Source organism: Patiria miniata, unplaced genomic scaffold, assembly GCF_015706575.1.
Source record: "Patiria miniata isolate m_02_andy unplaced genomic scaffold, ASM1570657v1 HiC_scaffold_16, whole genome shotgun sequence".
NCBI classification, from domain to species: Eukaryota; Metazoa; Echinodermata; class Asteroidea; order Valvatida; family Asterinidae; genus Patiria; species Patiria miniata.
The window spans coordinates 3,272,336-3,290,585 of record NW_024037054.1 but is presented as its reverse complement, the minus strand read 5'-3'; the positions used below and the strand labels follow the sequence as shown (position 1 = coordinate 3,290,585).

General features: G+C 41.0%; 1 protein-coding gene across 1 annotated transcript in view; it reads right to left on the bottom strand.

Annotated features, from left to right (window-relative positions):
- The window catches only part of LOC119722681 (centrosomal protein of 290 kDa-like), a 65,840-nt gene that overhangs the window by 37,160 nt on the left and 10,430 nt on the right, over nt 1–18,250 (bottom strand). The window contains exons 9-23 of the mRNA XM_038192927.1: nt 17,315–17,404; nt 16,435–16,557; nt 14,428–14,551; nt 13,620–13,789; nt 11,385–11,455; nt 10,938–11,115; nt 9,555–9,643; nt 8,728–8,893; nt 7,619–7,834; nt 6,383–6,547; nt 5,190–5,339; nt 3,648–3,866; nt 2,382–2,531; nt 885–965; nt 404–577 (exon numbers count right to left, since the gene is read on the bottom strand). Of these exons, the coding sequence (XP_038048855.1) occupies nt 404–577; nt 885–965; nt 2,382–2,531; nt 3,648–3,866; nt 5,190–5,339; nt 6,383–6,547; nt 7,619–7,834; nt 8,728–8,893; nt 9,555–9,643; nt 10,938–11,115; nt 11,385–11,455; nt 13,620–13,789; nt 14,428–14,551; nt 16,435–16,557; nt 17,315–17,404 (2,166 nt within the window). The remainder of the gene's footprint in view (nt 1–403; nt 578–884; nt 966–2,381; nt 2,532–3,647; nt 3,867–5,189; nt 5,340–6,382; nt 6,548–7,618; nt 7,835–8,727; nt 8,894–9,554; nt 9,644–10,937; nt 11,116–11,384; nt 11,456–13,619; nt 13,790–14,427; nt 14,552–16,434; nt 16,558–17,314; nt 17,405–18,250) is intronic.

Genomic DNA, 18,250 nt, shown 5'->3' with positions numbered 1-18,250 from the left:
TGGTAAGCTATCATTTTGAAGTAATCAACGAAAGAAGGCCTTTCCAAAAATTTAAATTAGTAGTTTGTTTTGTTATTCGGCGCAGCGCGCGCAAGCATTTGCACGACGCACAGGCGCGCGCGGTAGCTATAATTCGTCGGATCAGTGCGCGACATCGCGTATAGCTGCAATTCAAAACAATTCCAAATGTGATTCAGCAACTTTTGATTTGAAATTGAGATCCCAGAATGCTGTTTTTCTCAGACTATACAGCTGAAGCTGAGCTGAAACTTCATCAGGTTAGTTGTTCAGTGTCCTTCAATAGATTTTGAACACTTTTGTTGCTTTAAACGAACAAAATGCACAAATTACAAATGATGGACTATATCTTTAAGCAAAAAGTAAAAATTGATTGCAAACCAACCTCCAGCTGGTCAACGTGTGTGTTCCTGGCCACTAGCTGGTTGTCCGTCTGTAGCAGGTCCCGATACTTGGCAGCCAGCTCGTTGTACTGCCTGTTGGAAGACTCTAGCTCACTGGCTGGGACACTTTCATCCAATGCTCGCTGGAGAGCAGCGATCTTGAATTGAGATGCTTCCTGGATGCATCAGAATTATATTATATTAAGCTGTGGAAAACTTCTGTGAGTCACAGGAGTTGGTTCGCAGTATTCAACAGCCATTTGATTAATTAAAACTGTCTTGAAAAATGATCAATTCGTAGATACCAACAAAAATAAAGAAAAATTACAGCCTTGTGGTAGAGTTCATATCACCCACTTTTTTACATTTTCGGAATTCTAATACAGTTACAGTGTGTTTTGGATAGTTTGAGGAGAAAACAGCAGGATGCTTTAGGAACATTGTGGACACATATGTTAAATATATACATGTACAGTTACATACTTTGTGTCTTTGGAGATACCCCAGTCGCTCTGTGATGGCCGTTTCCATCTGAACCATCTCGTTGCGAAGTTTGTTGACTTCCTGGCAAGCAAAATAAAACAAATGTAAGCCCAAAAAAATATAGATTATTTGGAAAGACGAAGATTCTTGTTCTTCAAGCGATATCGAAACATGGATTAAATCATAACATGGATAACAGAAATCCACCAAGATATTTCAGACGAGGCTTCGCCTCGCCCGCTACGTGAGGGAGGCGGCTTTGCTGCCTGCCCCCCGCTTAGCGGTCGAGCGACGCCCTTGGGTCCATTGAATAAACTGTATGTGAATAAACTGTATGTTAGCTATATGTAGGATGTGATCAAGTAGTGAGGTACTTTTAATATCACATTTACTCCTTGACTCTTAGTAAAATAAAACTTGAAGACAGAAGGCAGGGTCTAATAATTAAGATTTGAGTAAGGGAATAAATGTGTGCTCCGGAGGTTTTTATCACTCTCTTTAAGACTGCTCAGAGTCTGGGTGCTGATAATTACCCGAGCCTGAGGCGAGGGTAATTATCAGCACCCAGACTCTAAGCGGTCTTAAACAGAGTGATAAATACCGACCGAACACATATTTATTCCCATTCATAAATACCTTTTCGGTAAAAAAAATCAAATAATTCGTTCAAAAAATCCCGATTTTGTTCAACAAGTTCACTTCATGCTTTTTGAAACATCCCTCTAGCAAAATAATGGAGTGTTCAGCTGGCGAGTAAGATGTAAACAACCCTTTTATGAAGATTGACGCACACGTAGCATGTTCTGCGCAATGTTGCGCAGAACGCACCTGGGGCGTTGCGTTTTGAATTTAGAACTATAAAATTCTGACTCGCTGGTAGTGTTGCGCATGCCTACATGAGGATTGTGATCGTTCAACCAATAAAACGGTAAGAGGCACTGGATTTTTAGGAGTCCACATTTTATTGTGACACTGGAAAAGTGTTTAAGACCAGCTAGCCATGTCTTTATCATCCGTTTAAGACCGGCCACGTGACGGGCTCTCGACCAATAGGAATAGCTAAACTGTCTGAGGTATTTATGAATCGTGTTTAAAACCTTTGGAATATTTGTAAACATAATATTTTTGTGGAACGGAAGTCCTCGGTCCTCTGCATGACAAAGTCACTAGCTGAATAACTGACTGACTGATGGACTGAGTCACAGAGTATAGACAAATGCGAGCACACTAACAATTCTATCACGAAGGCCCCCTTCAATGGTGAAAGCATTGTGCTAACTATTGTTCAGATAATCCATCATGAGGCAGTTGCTTTGTACAATAGCAAACACAATGGTTTCTCCATTGAAGGGGGCCTCGTGAGTTTACAGTGATCCAAGCCTGGATTCGTCTATAAAAAATGTCCTAAACTGATTCGAGGCAAGTCTAGTCTCGTTTCCATTTCAATATTCAAAAGGTCTCACGCATATCCCCACAAGCCCCCAAACTCATGCCTACCTTTCTCAGAGTGCCCTCCACTTCCTGACTGGCCGTGAATCGTCTAGTGAGGGCTCTCTCGTTGACTCTCAGCACGGTGATCTTGCGTGCAGCCTCTGCGATCCGGCGCTGTGGCTCATCTCCGCTCTGCTGCAGTGTGTCCAGTAGTCTCTGAAAAGAAAAAGACAATTATTTTTTCATTTATTTTGCTATTTATTACGCAAATTCCAATAGTCAGAAAATTGCAAGGGCATAAAAGACATAACATTCAAGTTCAATTGATAGAGAATAATAAATATACAAAAAAAAATACAAAACACTCTGATTGTTATTTTTTTACAGTGAAAAAAATGAAACAAAAAAACAATTTTTTACAGAATTAGAATCATCAATTATAAATGATATTACAAAAGGCCCCAGTGAACATAACAATAAAAAAGACAAGGAGTAATTTCATGGAACTGGCCACCAGTCTAGTAGTTACAGCTTTATTTTATCCCATCCCTTAAAATAACGCCATTATTTCTGTCACCAAATCATTCGGACATCTTACATCAAATTCTGCACTTTGGCCTCCTGCTGCTCTATCTGCTCTAGCAGCTTCTGTTCTTTCTGGTAAGCAGCTTATAGTTGGCTTTATCCCATCCCTTTAAATAACGTCATCATTCCGTCACCACTCATTCCCACATCTTACACTGAATTCCTCAAGTTGCCCTCCTGCTGCTCTATCTGCTCTAGCAGCTTCTGTTCTTTCTGGTCAGCAGCTTATGCCTGGCTTCATCCCATCCCTTAAAATAACACCACCATCTCTGTCACCAATCATTCCCACATCTTACACTGAATTCCTACACTTTGGCCTCCTGCTGCTCTATCTGGTCTAGCAGCTTCTGTTCTTTCTGGTCAGCGGTTTATGCTTGGCTTTATCCCATGCCTTAAAATAATGTCATCATCTCTGTCACCAATCATTCCCACATCTTATACTGAATTCCTGCACTTTGGATCCTGCTGCTCTATGTGCTCTAGCAGCTTCTGTTCTGTCCGGTCAGCAGCTTGTGTTTGGCCTTACCCCATCCATTAAAATGACGTCACCATCTCTGTCACCAATCATTCCCACATCTTACATTGAATTCCTGCACTTTGGCCTCCTGCTGCTCTATCTGGTCTATCTGCTCTAACAGCTGGTCTATCTGGTCTACTGTTCTTTCTGATCAGCAGCTTATGCTTGGCTTTACCCCATCCCTTAAAATAATGCCATCATTTCTGTCACCAATCTTTCCCACATCTTACATTGAATTCCTGCACCTTGGCCTCCTGCTGATCTATCTGGTCTAGCAGCTTCTGCTTGGCTTTGTCCCATCCCTCGGACTGGCTTTCCCATTCTTCCTGCTTCTCCTTGTATTCTTGGTACAGCAGCCCCTGCTGGTGTCGCAGCACAGCGAACCGACGACGGTAGACAACAAGAGACGTCTCACATCGGTTCACCTGGTCCTCCTTGTTTGACAGTTCCTGGATTTTGAATACATTTTACACCATGTAGAAAATCATATGAATATGCCTCATTCATATTCATGATCGAGAGCCGAATTCTCACTGGTCCATTCACCATCATGTGCCAGCCGCTATTTTTGCAGTTTACCAAGCGCGCACAGGGTATTCATGCACAGGCTAAATAGGCATGCGTAGTAGACTATCGCACTGGCTCCCCATGCAATAGTCCACTATGCATGCGCTTTACGAAGCAATCATGGAACTATCGCACGATGTAGTAAGCACGCGCGAACCGATCGCCCTAGCTAAAGATGAAAAGATGGCGGTGCACGTAAATGTTAATCAGTGATTTCCCGAGCTCAATGATGCCGAACTGGAGAATATTGTGGACAACAGATGCCTCCTCTACTAAAAAAGTTGTCCACTATGCGGTAGAAACTCTTCGGAGTTACTGTATTGCAAAAGAACTGAACTTTTCTGAGGTTGAGCAATATTCTTCTGGTGAGCTGGAAAAGTTTCTCTAAATATTTTATGCCGAGATGCGTACCCAACAGTAAAAATTTGGCAACTGAATATGTATGAGGTATAGAACAACAAATATAACATGGTTTATTCTAGTTGGTTCACTCCAAAAACTAGTTTGTCAACTTCCAATACCGAGGGGAGCTAATATCGACTATCCACCCTCAAACCATGTTATATTTGTATAACTCTATTAAATGTAGCTTGACAGAGAACTGGCCACAAACATAGCACCATGACATTTTATTTGATGATTTTTGCTAATAAAGGGTGCATTCTAGTCATGTGAAAAACTTTGCGTTCGTCAGCTAGGCCCTGCAAATGTGCCAACAGCCAACTGAATGATAATGTTATGATAACTGTTGTCAAAAATGGCGGCGTCCAGTATGCCAATTCTACAAGTGTTGCTGTTTGGATGGTAGCTTTAAAATTCTCAAAAAATTCATTGCACACGGAAGTGATGATGATGTAGAAAATGAAAAATTTCAGCCCAGACAGGCTCATTCACGTTCACTGAATGTGTCGGCCATTTTGGCTATCATTGTGAATGACTCCGGGAAGATTAGCCTTGGTTGCTAACACTGCCAACGTTTGTTGCAAACAGTCGGTCCCACTAGCGCAAACGTAGCCAACCTTGGCAGACATTATCATTGTTGTAAGTGGAATGCACCCCTCAATACATCACCTGGTTTCTGGTTAATGGTCGTGAAAACGCACCCCAGACTTTTGAGGAGCTTGAGACCCCATGATGTAGGATCAGTATGCATACTGGAAGGAATGAGCAAACAGCCAATCAGACAGACCAACAGACAGACCTACCTGCAGTGCATGTATGAGTTGCTCATTCAGAGAACTGATGACCTCAGCACTGGATACAGCCATGCCTTGTGGGAGCTGCATGTGGTGCAGGGTGATGGCACCCTGACCCGCGTCCCTTAATGCCTGCAGGTCTTGCTCTAGTCTGGTGACCTGACCAAAAAAAAGAAAAAGACTTCAGCAGGCATGCAACTTGGAAAAAACAAAAAACAAGGAAACTCCAATCTTTACAAGACTTTGTACAGTGTTTTTTTCGATTTTCAATGGTATAAGTGTAAAGTGAAAAACGAGGAAATCAGCTGATCCGAGGAAAAGTTGCATGCCTGCTTCAGGAGCAACAAAAACTGACTCTGCCTAACATTCCAAGGTTTAAATCTGTGCCAGAAACAATTCCAAAGACTTTCCTACACCTCAAAATTGAACATTTTCAAATAACTAATGCCAAAATCATCACACTGATTGTGGGGTTGGAACCAAGTCTTCCCCCTTGAGAAGTGAATTATAGTCTGGCAGCCAACAATTCGAATTTTGGGAAGAAATCATTCAATAACTAAACCGTTAGTGGATTTTTTTGTTCAATGTCTCATTCAAAAGTGAATAACTTTTGTATTGTTAGGAAAAAAAACAGTTGAGAAAAACGAGTCTATTTTTCGAGGTGAAACTCGAAAATAGCGCTGGAAACGCAACTTTAACTCTTTCAGTGCCAAAGTCGTACATGTACGAGGTATATTTGTTAGTTCGAAGTGCCAACCTCGTACATGTACCAGGTAATGTTTGTACTTAAAATCGCCAAACCTCGTACATGTACGAGGTAGAGTAAGCATGTTATCACAAGGGGGCGCTCTCGCTCTTTCTAATAATGTCATTTGCATTCAGGTATGACATGTATTTATTTGTTTTATTCGAGTTCTTGCGAGAGGGCGCAGCACTGACACTCATATTTTCTGCAAAAAGTGCAGAATTCCCCTGTGTGCAGGACAGTGTTTCAGGGTGTAGCACTATGTACGTGACTACTATTGACTTTCCAATGTACCAATGACATACCAGAGAGCAACAACAACAAATTTAGTGAGTAAAACTTGTTTACTTTTTTTTTTACAGAATTTTGAACAATTACAAAAAAAGCTCGAAGTTGCGCACTTTAGGGTTAAACTTTTCAAATTTCGCGGGCACTGAAAGAGTTAATATGCACACACCTTGTTGTTGGCCCTGTCCAAGTTGATGCCAGCCTTCTCACACTCGTTCCTGGTCTGGCGAAGCTCACGTCGCAGTTCTTCGTTCCGTCCCGTCAGCTGATCCAGCTGGGCTTTCATGACCACCCGGGCCTCGTAGGTACCACCCGCAGTTTTGGCCTCCAGAAGCTGCCAAAACAGAAATGAAAAGCAACGATAAAATCCATGTCACAACTAAAATGCTTCACAATGATGATCCAATGTTCATAGTCAAGTCCAGTCACAAGTACTTGTACTCATGTACGTGTTCTACATAACCCCCGAGGACCGACACACAAAGGGAGAACAACAGATCCTTTCAGTCCTCGGGCGTTGGGTCTTTTGTTCAAAACGGTCCTCTGTAGTAGGTTCCTGTGCTTAGTCTATGAGAGAGTGTTATATTGCAGGTACAAAGGGAAACACAAAGCATTGTCCTCGGGAGTATAGTAAAACAAGAGTGTGTGCTCGTACTCATACTCATGAAAATATTCTCCCCCTGGGATTTTAAATGTTTCAAAGGGAAATGCATGAAAAGAACCCATTTTCTACTCTTTCGTAGGCTTTCGCAAATGTTTAAAAGCCCTATTGTAAATTGCAGGCCCGTCAAAATGTGTTCTTACTCATGATAAAGTACTTTTACTCATACTCGAGCAAATGTACCTGTACTCAAACTCTTGGAAATGTACTTGTACTCGTTCTCATACTGATGGACAAAATGGCCTTGTACTTGTACTCGTGTGAATATATACTCATACTTGTACTCATGGAAAACAAACTGCCTTGTTATTGTACTCATGGCAAGGTACTGTTTCTCATGGCAAAGTACACATACCCCTACTCATGAGAATGTACTCTTGGAATGTACTCTCTTACTCATGGGAAAATAAATTGCCTTTTAACTCAACTCATACTCATACTCCTACTCGCGAAAATGTACTCGTACTCATATTCCGAAAATACTCATATTCCGCGGCCTATATTCCGAAAAGTACAGTACTCATACTCGTACTAATGGCAAAGTACTTATACTCATACTCATGGCAAAGTACTCATACCTGTACTCATGGCAAAGTACTCATACTCATACTCATGGCAAAGTACCCATACTCGTACTCATATTCATACTCATGGCAAGGTACGCTTACTCGTACTCATGGCAAAGAACTCATACTGGTACTCATGGCAAAGTACTCGACTACAACACTGCTTTCTGGCCCTTACCGCAACCAGCCTCTCTAGGTTAGGTATCTGCAGCTCCCCGCCGGTGCCGCTGCCCGCCTGTTCCTTCAGAGCCTGCAGTATCTCCTTCATGCTCAGCTCTAGCTGTTTGTTCTCTTCCGTCAGTTGACGATTGCGAGCCTCCAACTCAGCCGCCTGGTTGCGATTGCGTTCCGTCGCTTGGTCAGCTTTGGTCAGTTCCTGCTCAAGCTGCTTTGCCTGAAGATTAAAATAGTTATCATTTTATTGTCTTCATTATTTTAAAATTAGTTCTCCTGACTCGTTAGGTCAATGAAAATATTATTTTAACTTTTATAGATGTTATCAATTATCAGAGTGCATCCAATGTTCTGTAAATACAAAAATAATTCGAGACATTGGTAAATCTTGGCAAAATAAAACTGCAGGAGATCACAGCAGTACAAGCTTTCATTTTCAACCCTAAAAAGACTGAGGTTTTTCCCATTTTGCAGCTGAAAGAGTTGGGGGGATTTCAGCCCCCTTCCGATCTCGGAAGTGCAACAACATTTTTTGTGTGCAAAATTTGGTGTGCCAGTAGAGAGATTCATAGCTGACACATCTGCAAAGTTTTAGGTGAATTAAACAAAGAATTATGTAATTACGGTAATTATGATATTCCATGATTTCTCATATCCATGATTTCTCCTGGCATGAGTGCGTTTTTTTTTCGTTCTGAGTCAATGAACATAAATGTTTTGCATCCAAAATTTGACTTTGTGCACTAAACACTAACTCGGACTTTTTAAACAGTAATCCAAAAACATATATTTCTTTCTTGCTTCTGTTCATCTGAGCATTTTTCTATACTAGGTCATTGAGAAACAAGATTTTTTCATCAAAAAATTAGATTTGTTTTCATGAAGTCAAGCTTTTTTTTTTATATTGGAGTAAAAAACATCCATAAGAGATTAGTCAACAATTTGAGTGGCAATGATATCTAAAAGAAAATGTAAAGGGGGGGGAGAGGGCGAATTCAGCATCTCCTAGGCTTTTAAGACTTAAAATTTAGGTGCCATTAAAACATATTTGAGTAAATTTGTCAACAGATTTTGATTTTATTTTGTTTAAAACACGCAAAGGTCACATCCTACCTTGACCCTGAGTGAGTCTCCTAGGCCCGCCTGCTGCTCTGCTGTCACAAACTGCGACACCGTGTCCCCTAGACCCATCCCACCAGATTTCTTCTTGGTCTTCAGACCTTCCGTGAACTCCTCGATGGCGACCATGTCGTCTGCCGAAAGGCCTAGCGCCACGGCCCTAAATGGTAATAAAAAAAAGAAGAAATGGCATTTAATCACCCACAGATTTGCTATCTTGATTAACCGAGAGTGAGTCACATGGCATTCGCTATTATTAACCCTCCTATGCAAACATACATTCTGTGCCAAGTAGTCCTTTCAATATAAAATCAAAGAAGTGGCTGTTTATAACAGTTAAGAGCTCCCAGCCTACACTGCTAAAAAAACTGAAACTACTCTTATCCCCTTTCAAAATGTGTTTTCTGGATGTTTTAGACCAAATCCAGCACTTTTAATTTATATCACCCCGACGCAAAATTCCATCTTATAACACTTTTAATTTGTCACATTTTTTGAAAAAAAACCCTTAATTTAGGTTAAAACCTCAAAAGTGGCATCTCTGGTTATGCTTGACATTCAAAAAGGACTCAGCTGAAAAAAAATACAATAACACAGACTCGAACCAGCCAACCAGTCCCTCTGGCAAACTTGGAGGTCGAGTGGTAAGTTGTCTGCACTAGTAAGCAGGAGGTTGTGGGTTCGAGTCCAACCTCGAGTAACCTTGTGGATTTTCTTGCAGGCCATCTGACAGCGCTATTAAGTATTATGTGTACGAAATTATTTTACTGAATGCAAAACCCTAGATTTTAGTTTACAATCAAGAGAAGCGATGTACATACCTCTGAGCTCGCTGCTGGGCCAGAAGACGTACTTGCTTCTTCAGTTCCAACCTCTCCGCTTCAAGTCTCTCCAACTCCTGGCTCAACACCTGACCAAATAAATCAGCTCTTGTTTCATTTTCTGTTCCAAGTTTTAAAAGTTGATGAGAATATTTTGTTAGAAAAAGAATATTTGGGAATCTAAATACCGTATATTGGTGACAAACAAAATTTAAAAAGTAGGCAGGCTGCATATCAACCAATTGGAGCACACTATTAACCCTAATCTCCCAAACTCCATCAAAATCCATCCCCCCATTTTGGTGGATTTTAGGGGACTTGGTCCTGCAGGCCTGGTTTGACTAATATTGATGGAGTATGATGGACTTGGGCATGCAGGCCGAAAGCAAAGCATGCTTTGGAAGCAGTGTGATTGATAGATTTTGGCGGACTTTGTCCAGTACTTAGTAAAAGACAGTAGGGAGTTAGGGTTAATTCTATCACCGTGGCCCCCTTCAATGGCGCCCGCATTGAGCTAGCTATTGTTCAGGGCCCAATTTCATGGCTCTGCTAACCACAGAATGCCACGCTTACGATCGCCATTCTGTGCTAACCGCGCTAGCAGAATCATTTTGTGCTAACCCAGTAAGCGCAGAATCCTTAGTTACGATATGTACGCATGTATTTATCGTCATAACACACTGGTGCCTTATGTTCCTCCTTCTGTTTTGTAATTTATTAGATGGTGTTGAAATATCAGTGACTCAAATTGACTCGAGCATAAATTTGACTCGACTCGACTCGACTCAACACTGTGAATCGACTCGACTCGACCTTCTTGGCCTAATGACTCGACTCACTTCCTTAAAATGACTCGACTCGACTTAAGTCACACAATTCAGTGACTTGTTACAACTCTGCGAAATAGTCAATAATGGATACAACTAGCTAAACACGTTTGGACACCAATACTGAAATTTGTATCCTTGTGGAGACATTTCTTTGTTCTCGTGTAGTAAAGTTTTCGAGTTTGAAAGTGAAGTTTCAAAATGCTCTTATTTTAACCAGAATTAATTTCCTTTGCTGAAATTTGGACTTAATATCCCTTTTCTAAAACTCTTTCATTTGCGACAGATCAACCCACCTTGAAAATTCCTAGTTTTTGAGTAAAATCCATATATCTATTTCGTAAAAACCTTGTGGAGACGTATTCATCTATAGAAAATGCCCTGTGGAGACGTATACAATCTTTTGTTCCCTATTGTGTGCATGTCTCCAGAGGGCACGGTGTATCAGATCATGTATCCATTCAGTTGCGAAAACCTTTCTGAAAACCCTTCAACTTAGCTTCTCCTGTTTGTTTTATTTGCCAAAATGCAACATATTTACCCTCTAGCAACCTACCTGATTGAGCGCCCTGTCCTGCTGATGCTGCAAGGCTTTGGACAGTCTGACCTGACCTAGGTCAAGCGGTTCCTTAGGGTCAAGCCCCAGCCTCCCCCGTAGCTCCTCATTCTCCTCCAAGAGGTCATTCAGGGTCATCTCCAGCTTGTTGACGCTCTGCGTCAGCTGCTCGATGTTCCTGTGTAGTGACGGCAGAGCACAAAATTCTTTAGGTTGACAGGTATTTACGTTCTTATCAACATGTGTTTTAAGGTCCTTTTTTTTAGGCGAACAAAGAAGTTGACTGGAGTGGGGTTTGAACCTGAGACCTCTGGATTGCTGTTCCGGCACTCTACCAACTGAGCTACTGTAATTTGTAGATTGAGGAACTATTATTTGTATGTATATGTGATCACGTGCGTAGACTGCAAACAGATGAAACAATTTTTTAAAAATAAGAGGACCTACCGATCTCGAACTGTGATATTTTTCTTGCACTCCTTAATTTCCTGCACTGCTTCCACTAGACCGTATTCTCCCTAATAGAGACAGAAAAAAGAAACACACACAAAATGACAAATGTTAATCACTTTACTCTGGTTATTGATTACTATTTGATTACTCTTACTTGTCTATTACATTTGTCATATTTGTACAACTGAATGTGCTGAAAAAGTGGTAGAAAGAAACTTTTTGTTGTCCAGTTGTTTTTGGATGATTGTAAATGGTGCAAAGTGGAATTTGGGTACGACATAAATTTTACCAGTAAACCTGTAATAAAAACGAAGGCTGGTTCCTAGTCCCCACATCATCAACTCCGACCTCGAAAGTACAGACCAGTAGTGTCCAATGGGATAAATATGCATGGGGAGGAATTCCTTCAGGCGTATGCTAATGATTAATTATTATTCATAAATACCTAAGTCAGTTTACACATTCCTATTGGCCAAGAGCCCGTCACATGGCTGGTCTTAAACGGATGATAAAGACATGGCTAGCTGGTCTTAAACACTTTTCCAGTGTCACATGAAAGTTGGACTCCCATGAAATCTGGTGCCTTTAAACGTTTCATTGGTTGAACGTTCACATTCCTCACGTATGCATGCGCAATACTACCAGTGAAGCAGTATTTCATAGTCCGATATTCACACTACACCCGCCCAGCTGCGTTTTGCCCGACATCGCAATGTCCTTATAAGGTAACGAGTTGTGGAGGGGCATTCCATATTATAGTACAAGGTTTTTTTTGTAAAACATGAAGTAAAATTGTTGAACAAAATGGTTGGCAACGTCTAGTTTTTTTACTTGTTTTGATTTTTAGACTGAAAAGATTTGTTTTTTTTACCAAAAAGGTATTTATGAATGGGAATAAATATGTGTTCGGTCGGTATTAAACACTCTGTTTAAGACCGGTGAGAGTCTGGATGGGTGATAATTACCCTTGGCTTCGCCTTGGGTAATTATCACCCATCCAGACTCCCACCGGTCTTAAACAGAGTGTTATAATACCTCCCAAACACACATTTATTCCCTTTGGTATTCCCACAGTTCAACAAGCCTTTAGTGCTCTCTCTGTCTCTCGCGCATGGGACAGGGTGGGGAATGTTGGATCAGTAAGGTTTGAGGCTTTGCATGGTGGAGATACTTATGAATGAAAGCTTTGCAGAAACACCATAAGTGGCAAATGCAAAGTCGATGAAGTGTGAAGTTGCATCCTGTGTGGATGCCAAGTAGCTTGGAGCCTAGAGCTAGCTTGGTGTGCCCTTTGAAGAGTTGGATCATTCTGACCTCCTAGACTGCTGTATTTTTATTTCTTTTAAGATTTAATGCCTTGGGCTTGTGCAGAGGGAATCATACCCGTCATTTACATTTTTAGCAGGCACGGCACACATACACTGATCTCTATATAAAGACTGGATAGTGGATAAAGAGCCGCACAATGAATGAATTGACGCCATATTGGTGAGACCGGTGAGACCGGCTGGTGATCTACAAAGGACAAGTTGCCGTCTTGATAGGCATCATGATTACTTTTGTAACATTGCGGTTCACTTGACTTATATTTTGATGACCACCACTAGTGACCAAGGTTTACAATTTTTCTAACGTAGTGGTTTACTTTTTTAATGCCGCAGTTCACTTTTTTGGCGTTTTGGAAATAATAATCACTACGGAAATGTGTCCTTTTGAGAACATCATAATATGTGTACGTGACCAAAAGGCGCGTTAACTGTTGATACAACGCACGCTGTATATACGCAGAGAACGTTCGTATTATACGCGGCCATCTTCGTGAGACGTGGGGCGAATTGGTCAATATGCAAAGTCTACTGTGCGACTGGTGTATGGATATCCGCTATCCAGTCTTTATATAGAGAACAGTGCACACATAGCCCGAAATATGCATCTCCATGTTTGCTGTGACTAGTTTACGCCCACAATTAAGTGGTTTTTGCAAAGGGCGCAGTATTCAATATGCTCAACTGACATTTATTTATGCATGAGAGCATGAATGACTTCTCTAAAAATAGAACTTTGTTTGTACGTGCACACAAAAAGTTGCCCAATTAAAAGTTTTACATGCAAGATGGCTTCCAGGCCCCATATTTTATGGGAGCGGCATAAAATATGCCGGTAGCCGCTAACATATTTTTGCTAAGCAACTACTTTCTATGCTTAGTCACATCTTTAGACTGAACTCACAGCCTCATATTCCCGCATCCTTGACAGCGCGTCGTTGAGTTGCTTGTCTTTCTCTCTGGCGTCCGCCTCAGCCATCTGCATCCCGTCCTCGGCCCGCCTGCCGTCTCTCTCTTGCTCCTGGAGCGTGGCTCGCAGGTTGCGGATAGTGTTCTGCATCCGGACTGACGGTGCTGCATGGAAGAAAATAAATAAATCCTTTGAAAGAGTCTTTATCTCTTTCAGAGAGACCATAGCGGTCAGCACAGGGTTGCAGGCCAGTAAATACGCCCTACATTGCATACTCTGGCCAAATCATGATTTGCATTCCCTCTGCTATTAGAGCATCTTGTAGGCCATAAACTTGAGGGTTTGTAAAAAACAAGGGTGGACGCCAGGAACAGGATTGTGAGCTTGTATTTTTTGTGAAATTTTGATAAAAGTGGGCCCTAGATTGCTTTATTTTGCAATGGAGTGAAGGTGTGATCCTTCTATTAAACACGATTATTTATGAGATAATTTTTTTTAAATATCTCAAATGTGCTCTTTGGGAACTGGAATTGGCTACAACAGTAAGTCGATTCCTTACAGGAGTGGATTCAGATTCCAAGTTGGGAATCAATTCTGACTTGGGCCCTGTTTCGTAGAGCCGGTAAGCAGAAAACATTGATTAGCAGATAACATTCTAAGCAAAAAATGGCAGAGTACCAGCTACAAGCAATACATATATATATATATATATATACAGCATGACAGTTTAGCTGGTAACATATGTTTGCTAAGCAACTACTTTCTATGCTTAGCAAATTTTTGTCTTAGCATCCTTTATTACCTCCACCCTGTGCTGCATCCTTTCTGAGCTCTTCAAGCTGACTGGTCAGTTCGGCCATTTCGTCGGCCGATATCTCCAGCTGTTTCTTGAGCACTTCCAGCTGCAAATCCTTGTCTTGCAAAGCCTGGAATGCAAACGCAAAAAAATATTATACAAATATTGAGTGGCTCAGCGTGGAATGGGAGGAATATTATCGCAAGGTAAAATCTGGACTTTTCCATTTCACGAGGCGAAGCCGATTGAACTGGAAAAGTCCAGATTTTACCGAGCGATAATATTCCTCCCATTTCACAATTTAAAGCCACTCAATATTTGTTTCATATAACTGACATATGGATCCTTGTCATTTGATATATTTGAACTTTTATTTCAATACAAAACTGGAGGAAAATGTATTTCTCTCTTCCAAACCACCCCTTCACGAAAAAGTTTGAACCCAACGCTGTAGCGCTGGTTCTTTGGAACAACACTGAATGCGCACATCAGCATGCATTTGCACACAAATACCGCGTCATGGAACAAGGATGATCCTTACTGTTCAATAGTATTTCCCATTCCCCATGGGCGGATAGTACTTTTTGAGCCACGGCGTGAATGGGAGCAATAACGAATGTCACGTGATGTGAGTTCCACCAACCAAATGACAAGGAACTGTATGTCGGTTACATAAAGCTTAACGTTTTTAGTGAGAGTCTGAAGATTCAGAACACCGGCTGTTCCGTTTGCAGAGGAGAGATGCAACAGGCGGCTTTGTCTTGCCCAAGGACTCAAGCACCACAGTCCCAGGCTGGATTCGAACCCACAGCCTGCAGAAATTACCCAGAAGATCTCAGTTCAATGCATCACACCAAGAGGCCACAGCACTCCAAATCCACAGCAGGCCGTGTGATCGACTTGTGATGGACTGATGAGTCAATGGACCACTGAGGTTCAATGGTGTCCGACTCGTGTGTGATGGCAAATGATTTGAACCCTGATGGAGAACATGGTGCTTGTGTTCTTGGGCAAGACGCTTTACTACAATTGCCCCTTTCCACTCGAAAGTAAAGATTGGGTACCTGAGAGGGCTGAGACTAGATTACACTGCTGCAGAGTACTGATCTCGTGGCCAGACGAACAGGAGTGGTTATTGTGAAATGCTTTGGGGTATAAAGCTGTTCCATGCTCAAAATAGTACTCGCCTGGCGTACAAATTCTAGTGAAAATCACTCAGGGCTACTTAAACTTTTTTCAGTAACCTACCTGTTCAAATTTAGATCAAAATAATGCTTTCGGTATTAATAAATACAGGATTGCAATAAACTGAGTCATTGTGGGGTTTTGTTTGTGTTTTCCGGCTTGATAGCATGCGTGTGCATACACTCGCGATCGCCACACGAAAAGAGTAGACTGGTGGGCTGTAGTGAAGCTTAGCACAGAATAGAGCTCACGGCGGCACGGTGAGGTATCGCACAGGCAACACTGGTATTCTCATTCACATCGTTTTTTAACCTTCTAACAATAACTGGCTGCAGCTGTATTGTGCGTTATACGGAATCACTTAAGATGGCATCTGATACAAAGTCTATGCAGAGCCGCGCGTAAGCAGCACCCTCTGTTAGCTGTAAAACCCAAAATATATGTGATGCGATCAAGCTAAATGAGTCGTTTGTCGACCCTGGTCAATTTTTTTTTTTACTGATTTGAAAAGAGCACAATCTCAGCATAACTTCTGTGAAAACTGCATGCTGGTACCATCTTTAGTTCAAAAATTATGGAAGTCACAACACCAAGAGATGTGATGAAGTGATGTGATGAAGTGGCCCTATTTTGGACTGAATCTCCAATTGAAAGTTCCAAAGACAAACGACCCATGTAGCTTGATCGCATCACATATATGGTCCAGTAAAGCTCTTAATGGGCTAGTAGCATCTACAGTTAGCTAGCCTGGTGGGCTAGCCAAGGAAAAAGCAGCGCAAGGCCTGCTGTATAAACACCACATAATAACAATTACTGTTTTGTGCATACCTGTGAGAGAACTACAACCGAGGTTTTATCGGTGTCCATGTGAGCGGCAGTTAATTGCTCCTTCTGTTGTCGGATGACATCGTTCAGCTCTGCCATCTGCTCATCCTTATTGGCCAGCGCTTCCTGATCACATGTACAGACAGGAATAAACATTAACCCTAAGATTAACCCTAAGAGTAAAGATAAACTCCCAGATCCTCCAAATTCCACTGGTGGATTTTGGCAGATTTTGTAGGATTGAGGAAGGTAGAGCTAAGGAACTATTATTTTAAATGCAAATCGGTTCATCTTGAAAGTCAGGGTAATTTGGAATGTGCCTAGGCAGTGTTTAATTTTGGGGAATTCAAGAAGGCTCTGAGGCATAAAATATCTTTGGAATTTTAGGTTTAAGCGAGTTTTTTTGCCAAACAGGCAGAATTTATCTATTCCTGATTCAGTTTAATGCTCTTTGATAGGAAATGGATCTCCATACACATTATTTTTATAGAAAATCAGACAGATTATGCACACTAGTCACGTGAAAAACAAATTTCAATTTTACTCACCAAATTTGGAAAAAAAGGTCTTTCAGAAAAATAAATCAAGACGTTTTAACATTTCTAAGAAAGAAAACTTTGTGAACAAGTATAACACAACCATAACCTGTTAATATGATTCACACTTGGATCCTTGCGGTTTTAATTGTAATGTCTATAAAATTTCTAACATTATTACAAATTCTCTTGTTTTTCTTTCCATCTAAATTTCTGTTTTCAGTACAGGATGTTATAAGCAAGCTCTTTTATACCTCCTGCACTGAACGCGTTTTTTTGTGACTTCTACATTTCTGTACTTTTTGTTCTATGCAATATTTTCTCTGTCAATGGGCTTCGGGACTTACTTTCCATTCCTCCACTTTCTTGTTCAGGGCTTCCATGATTTCATCGTCAGCACCGGATTTTCCCCGCAGCTGATCTGTCAGATCTGCGATCTATTACAAGTTAGATAAACAGAAAAACAATCTTTTAATTTATCAACATTGTTTTGATAATCTGACCCCTTGATTGACTGATTGTTGGCTTATTTGGTTTACTGCTACATAAAGCATACAAATAATACAGTGTAGTAGAATTTGCCTTGATTCTTGATTGCTCCTGAGGTAAAGAATAGAACATTTACAATACTTCTTTAACACATTAAAACATGTAAAATACCAGAGATACGAAATACAAAAGACCATTACAAACATCAAAATGTATTACTTTTGTTGGACAGCACACAAACCATTACAGTTTGTTTCGTTTAGTTTCGTTGTTTGTTGTTTCAGGTGGTATTTTTTTCTTCAAATTATGTTTTTAGCAAACTGGGCTTAGCAAGGCACAACCTCTTTCATATGTTTTTGTACAGAGCCAAAAGTATAATTGTGAACATGTAAGAGTATAGTAAAACAGGCGAATGTAACTGTTTGTGCCTTGAAAAACGTGTGTCGTAAAGTTGCACAAATATATTTTCTACTCATGTATAATTTTGTGCACTAAGCAAAATCTGCAAGTCATAAATAAATCACTTCAGGATTGTTTCTGTGCCATAACATTTTTTGTGGCACTGATTAGAATATGCTCAGTATTCAAAACTATTGTTTGTTGCTGATTTTTTTTTCTTTCTTCTTTCTTGTTTCTAAGGCAAGGCACTTTGTCACTCACTGCTTCTCCCCACCCAAACGTAAATGGGTACCTGTGAGGGCAGAGATGGTTGCCATGGTTGATTTGAGCTGCTTTATTTGCCGAAAATGGCAGCTTCGAGCTGTACACCCCAGGGAGCTGAGATGGTATTTGAA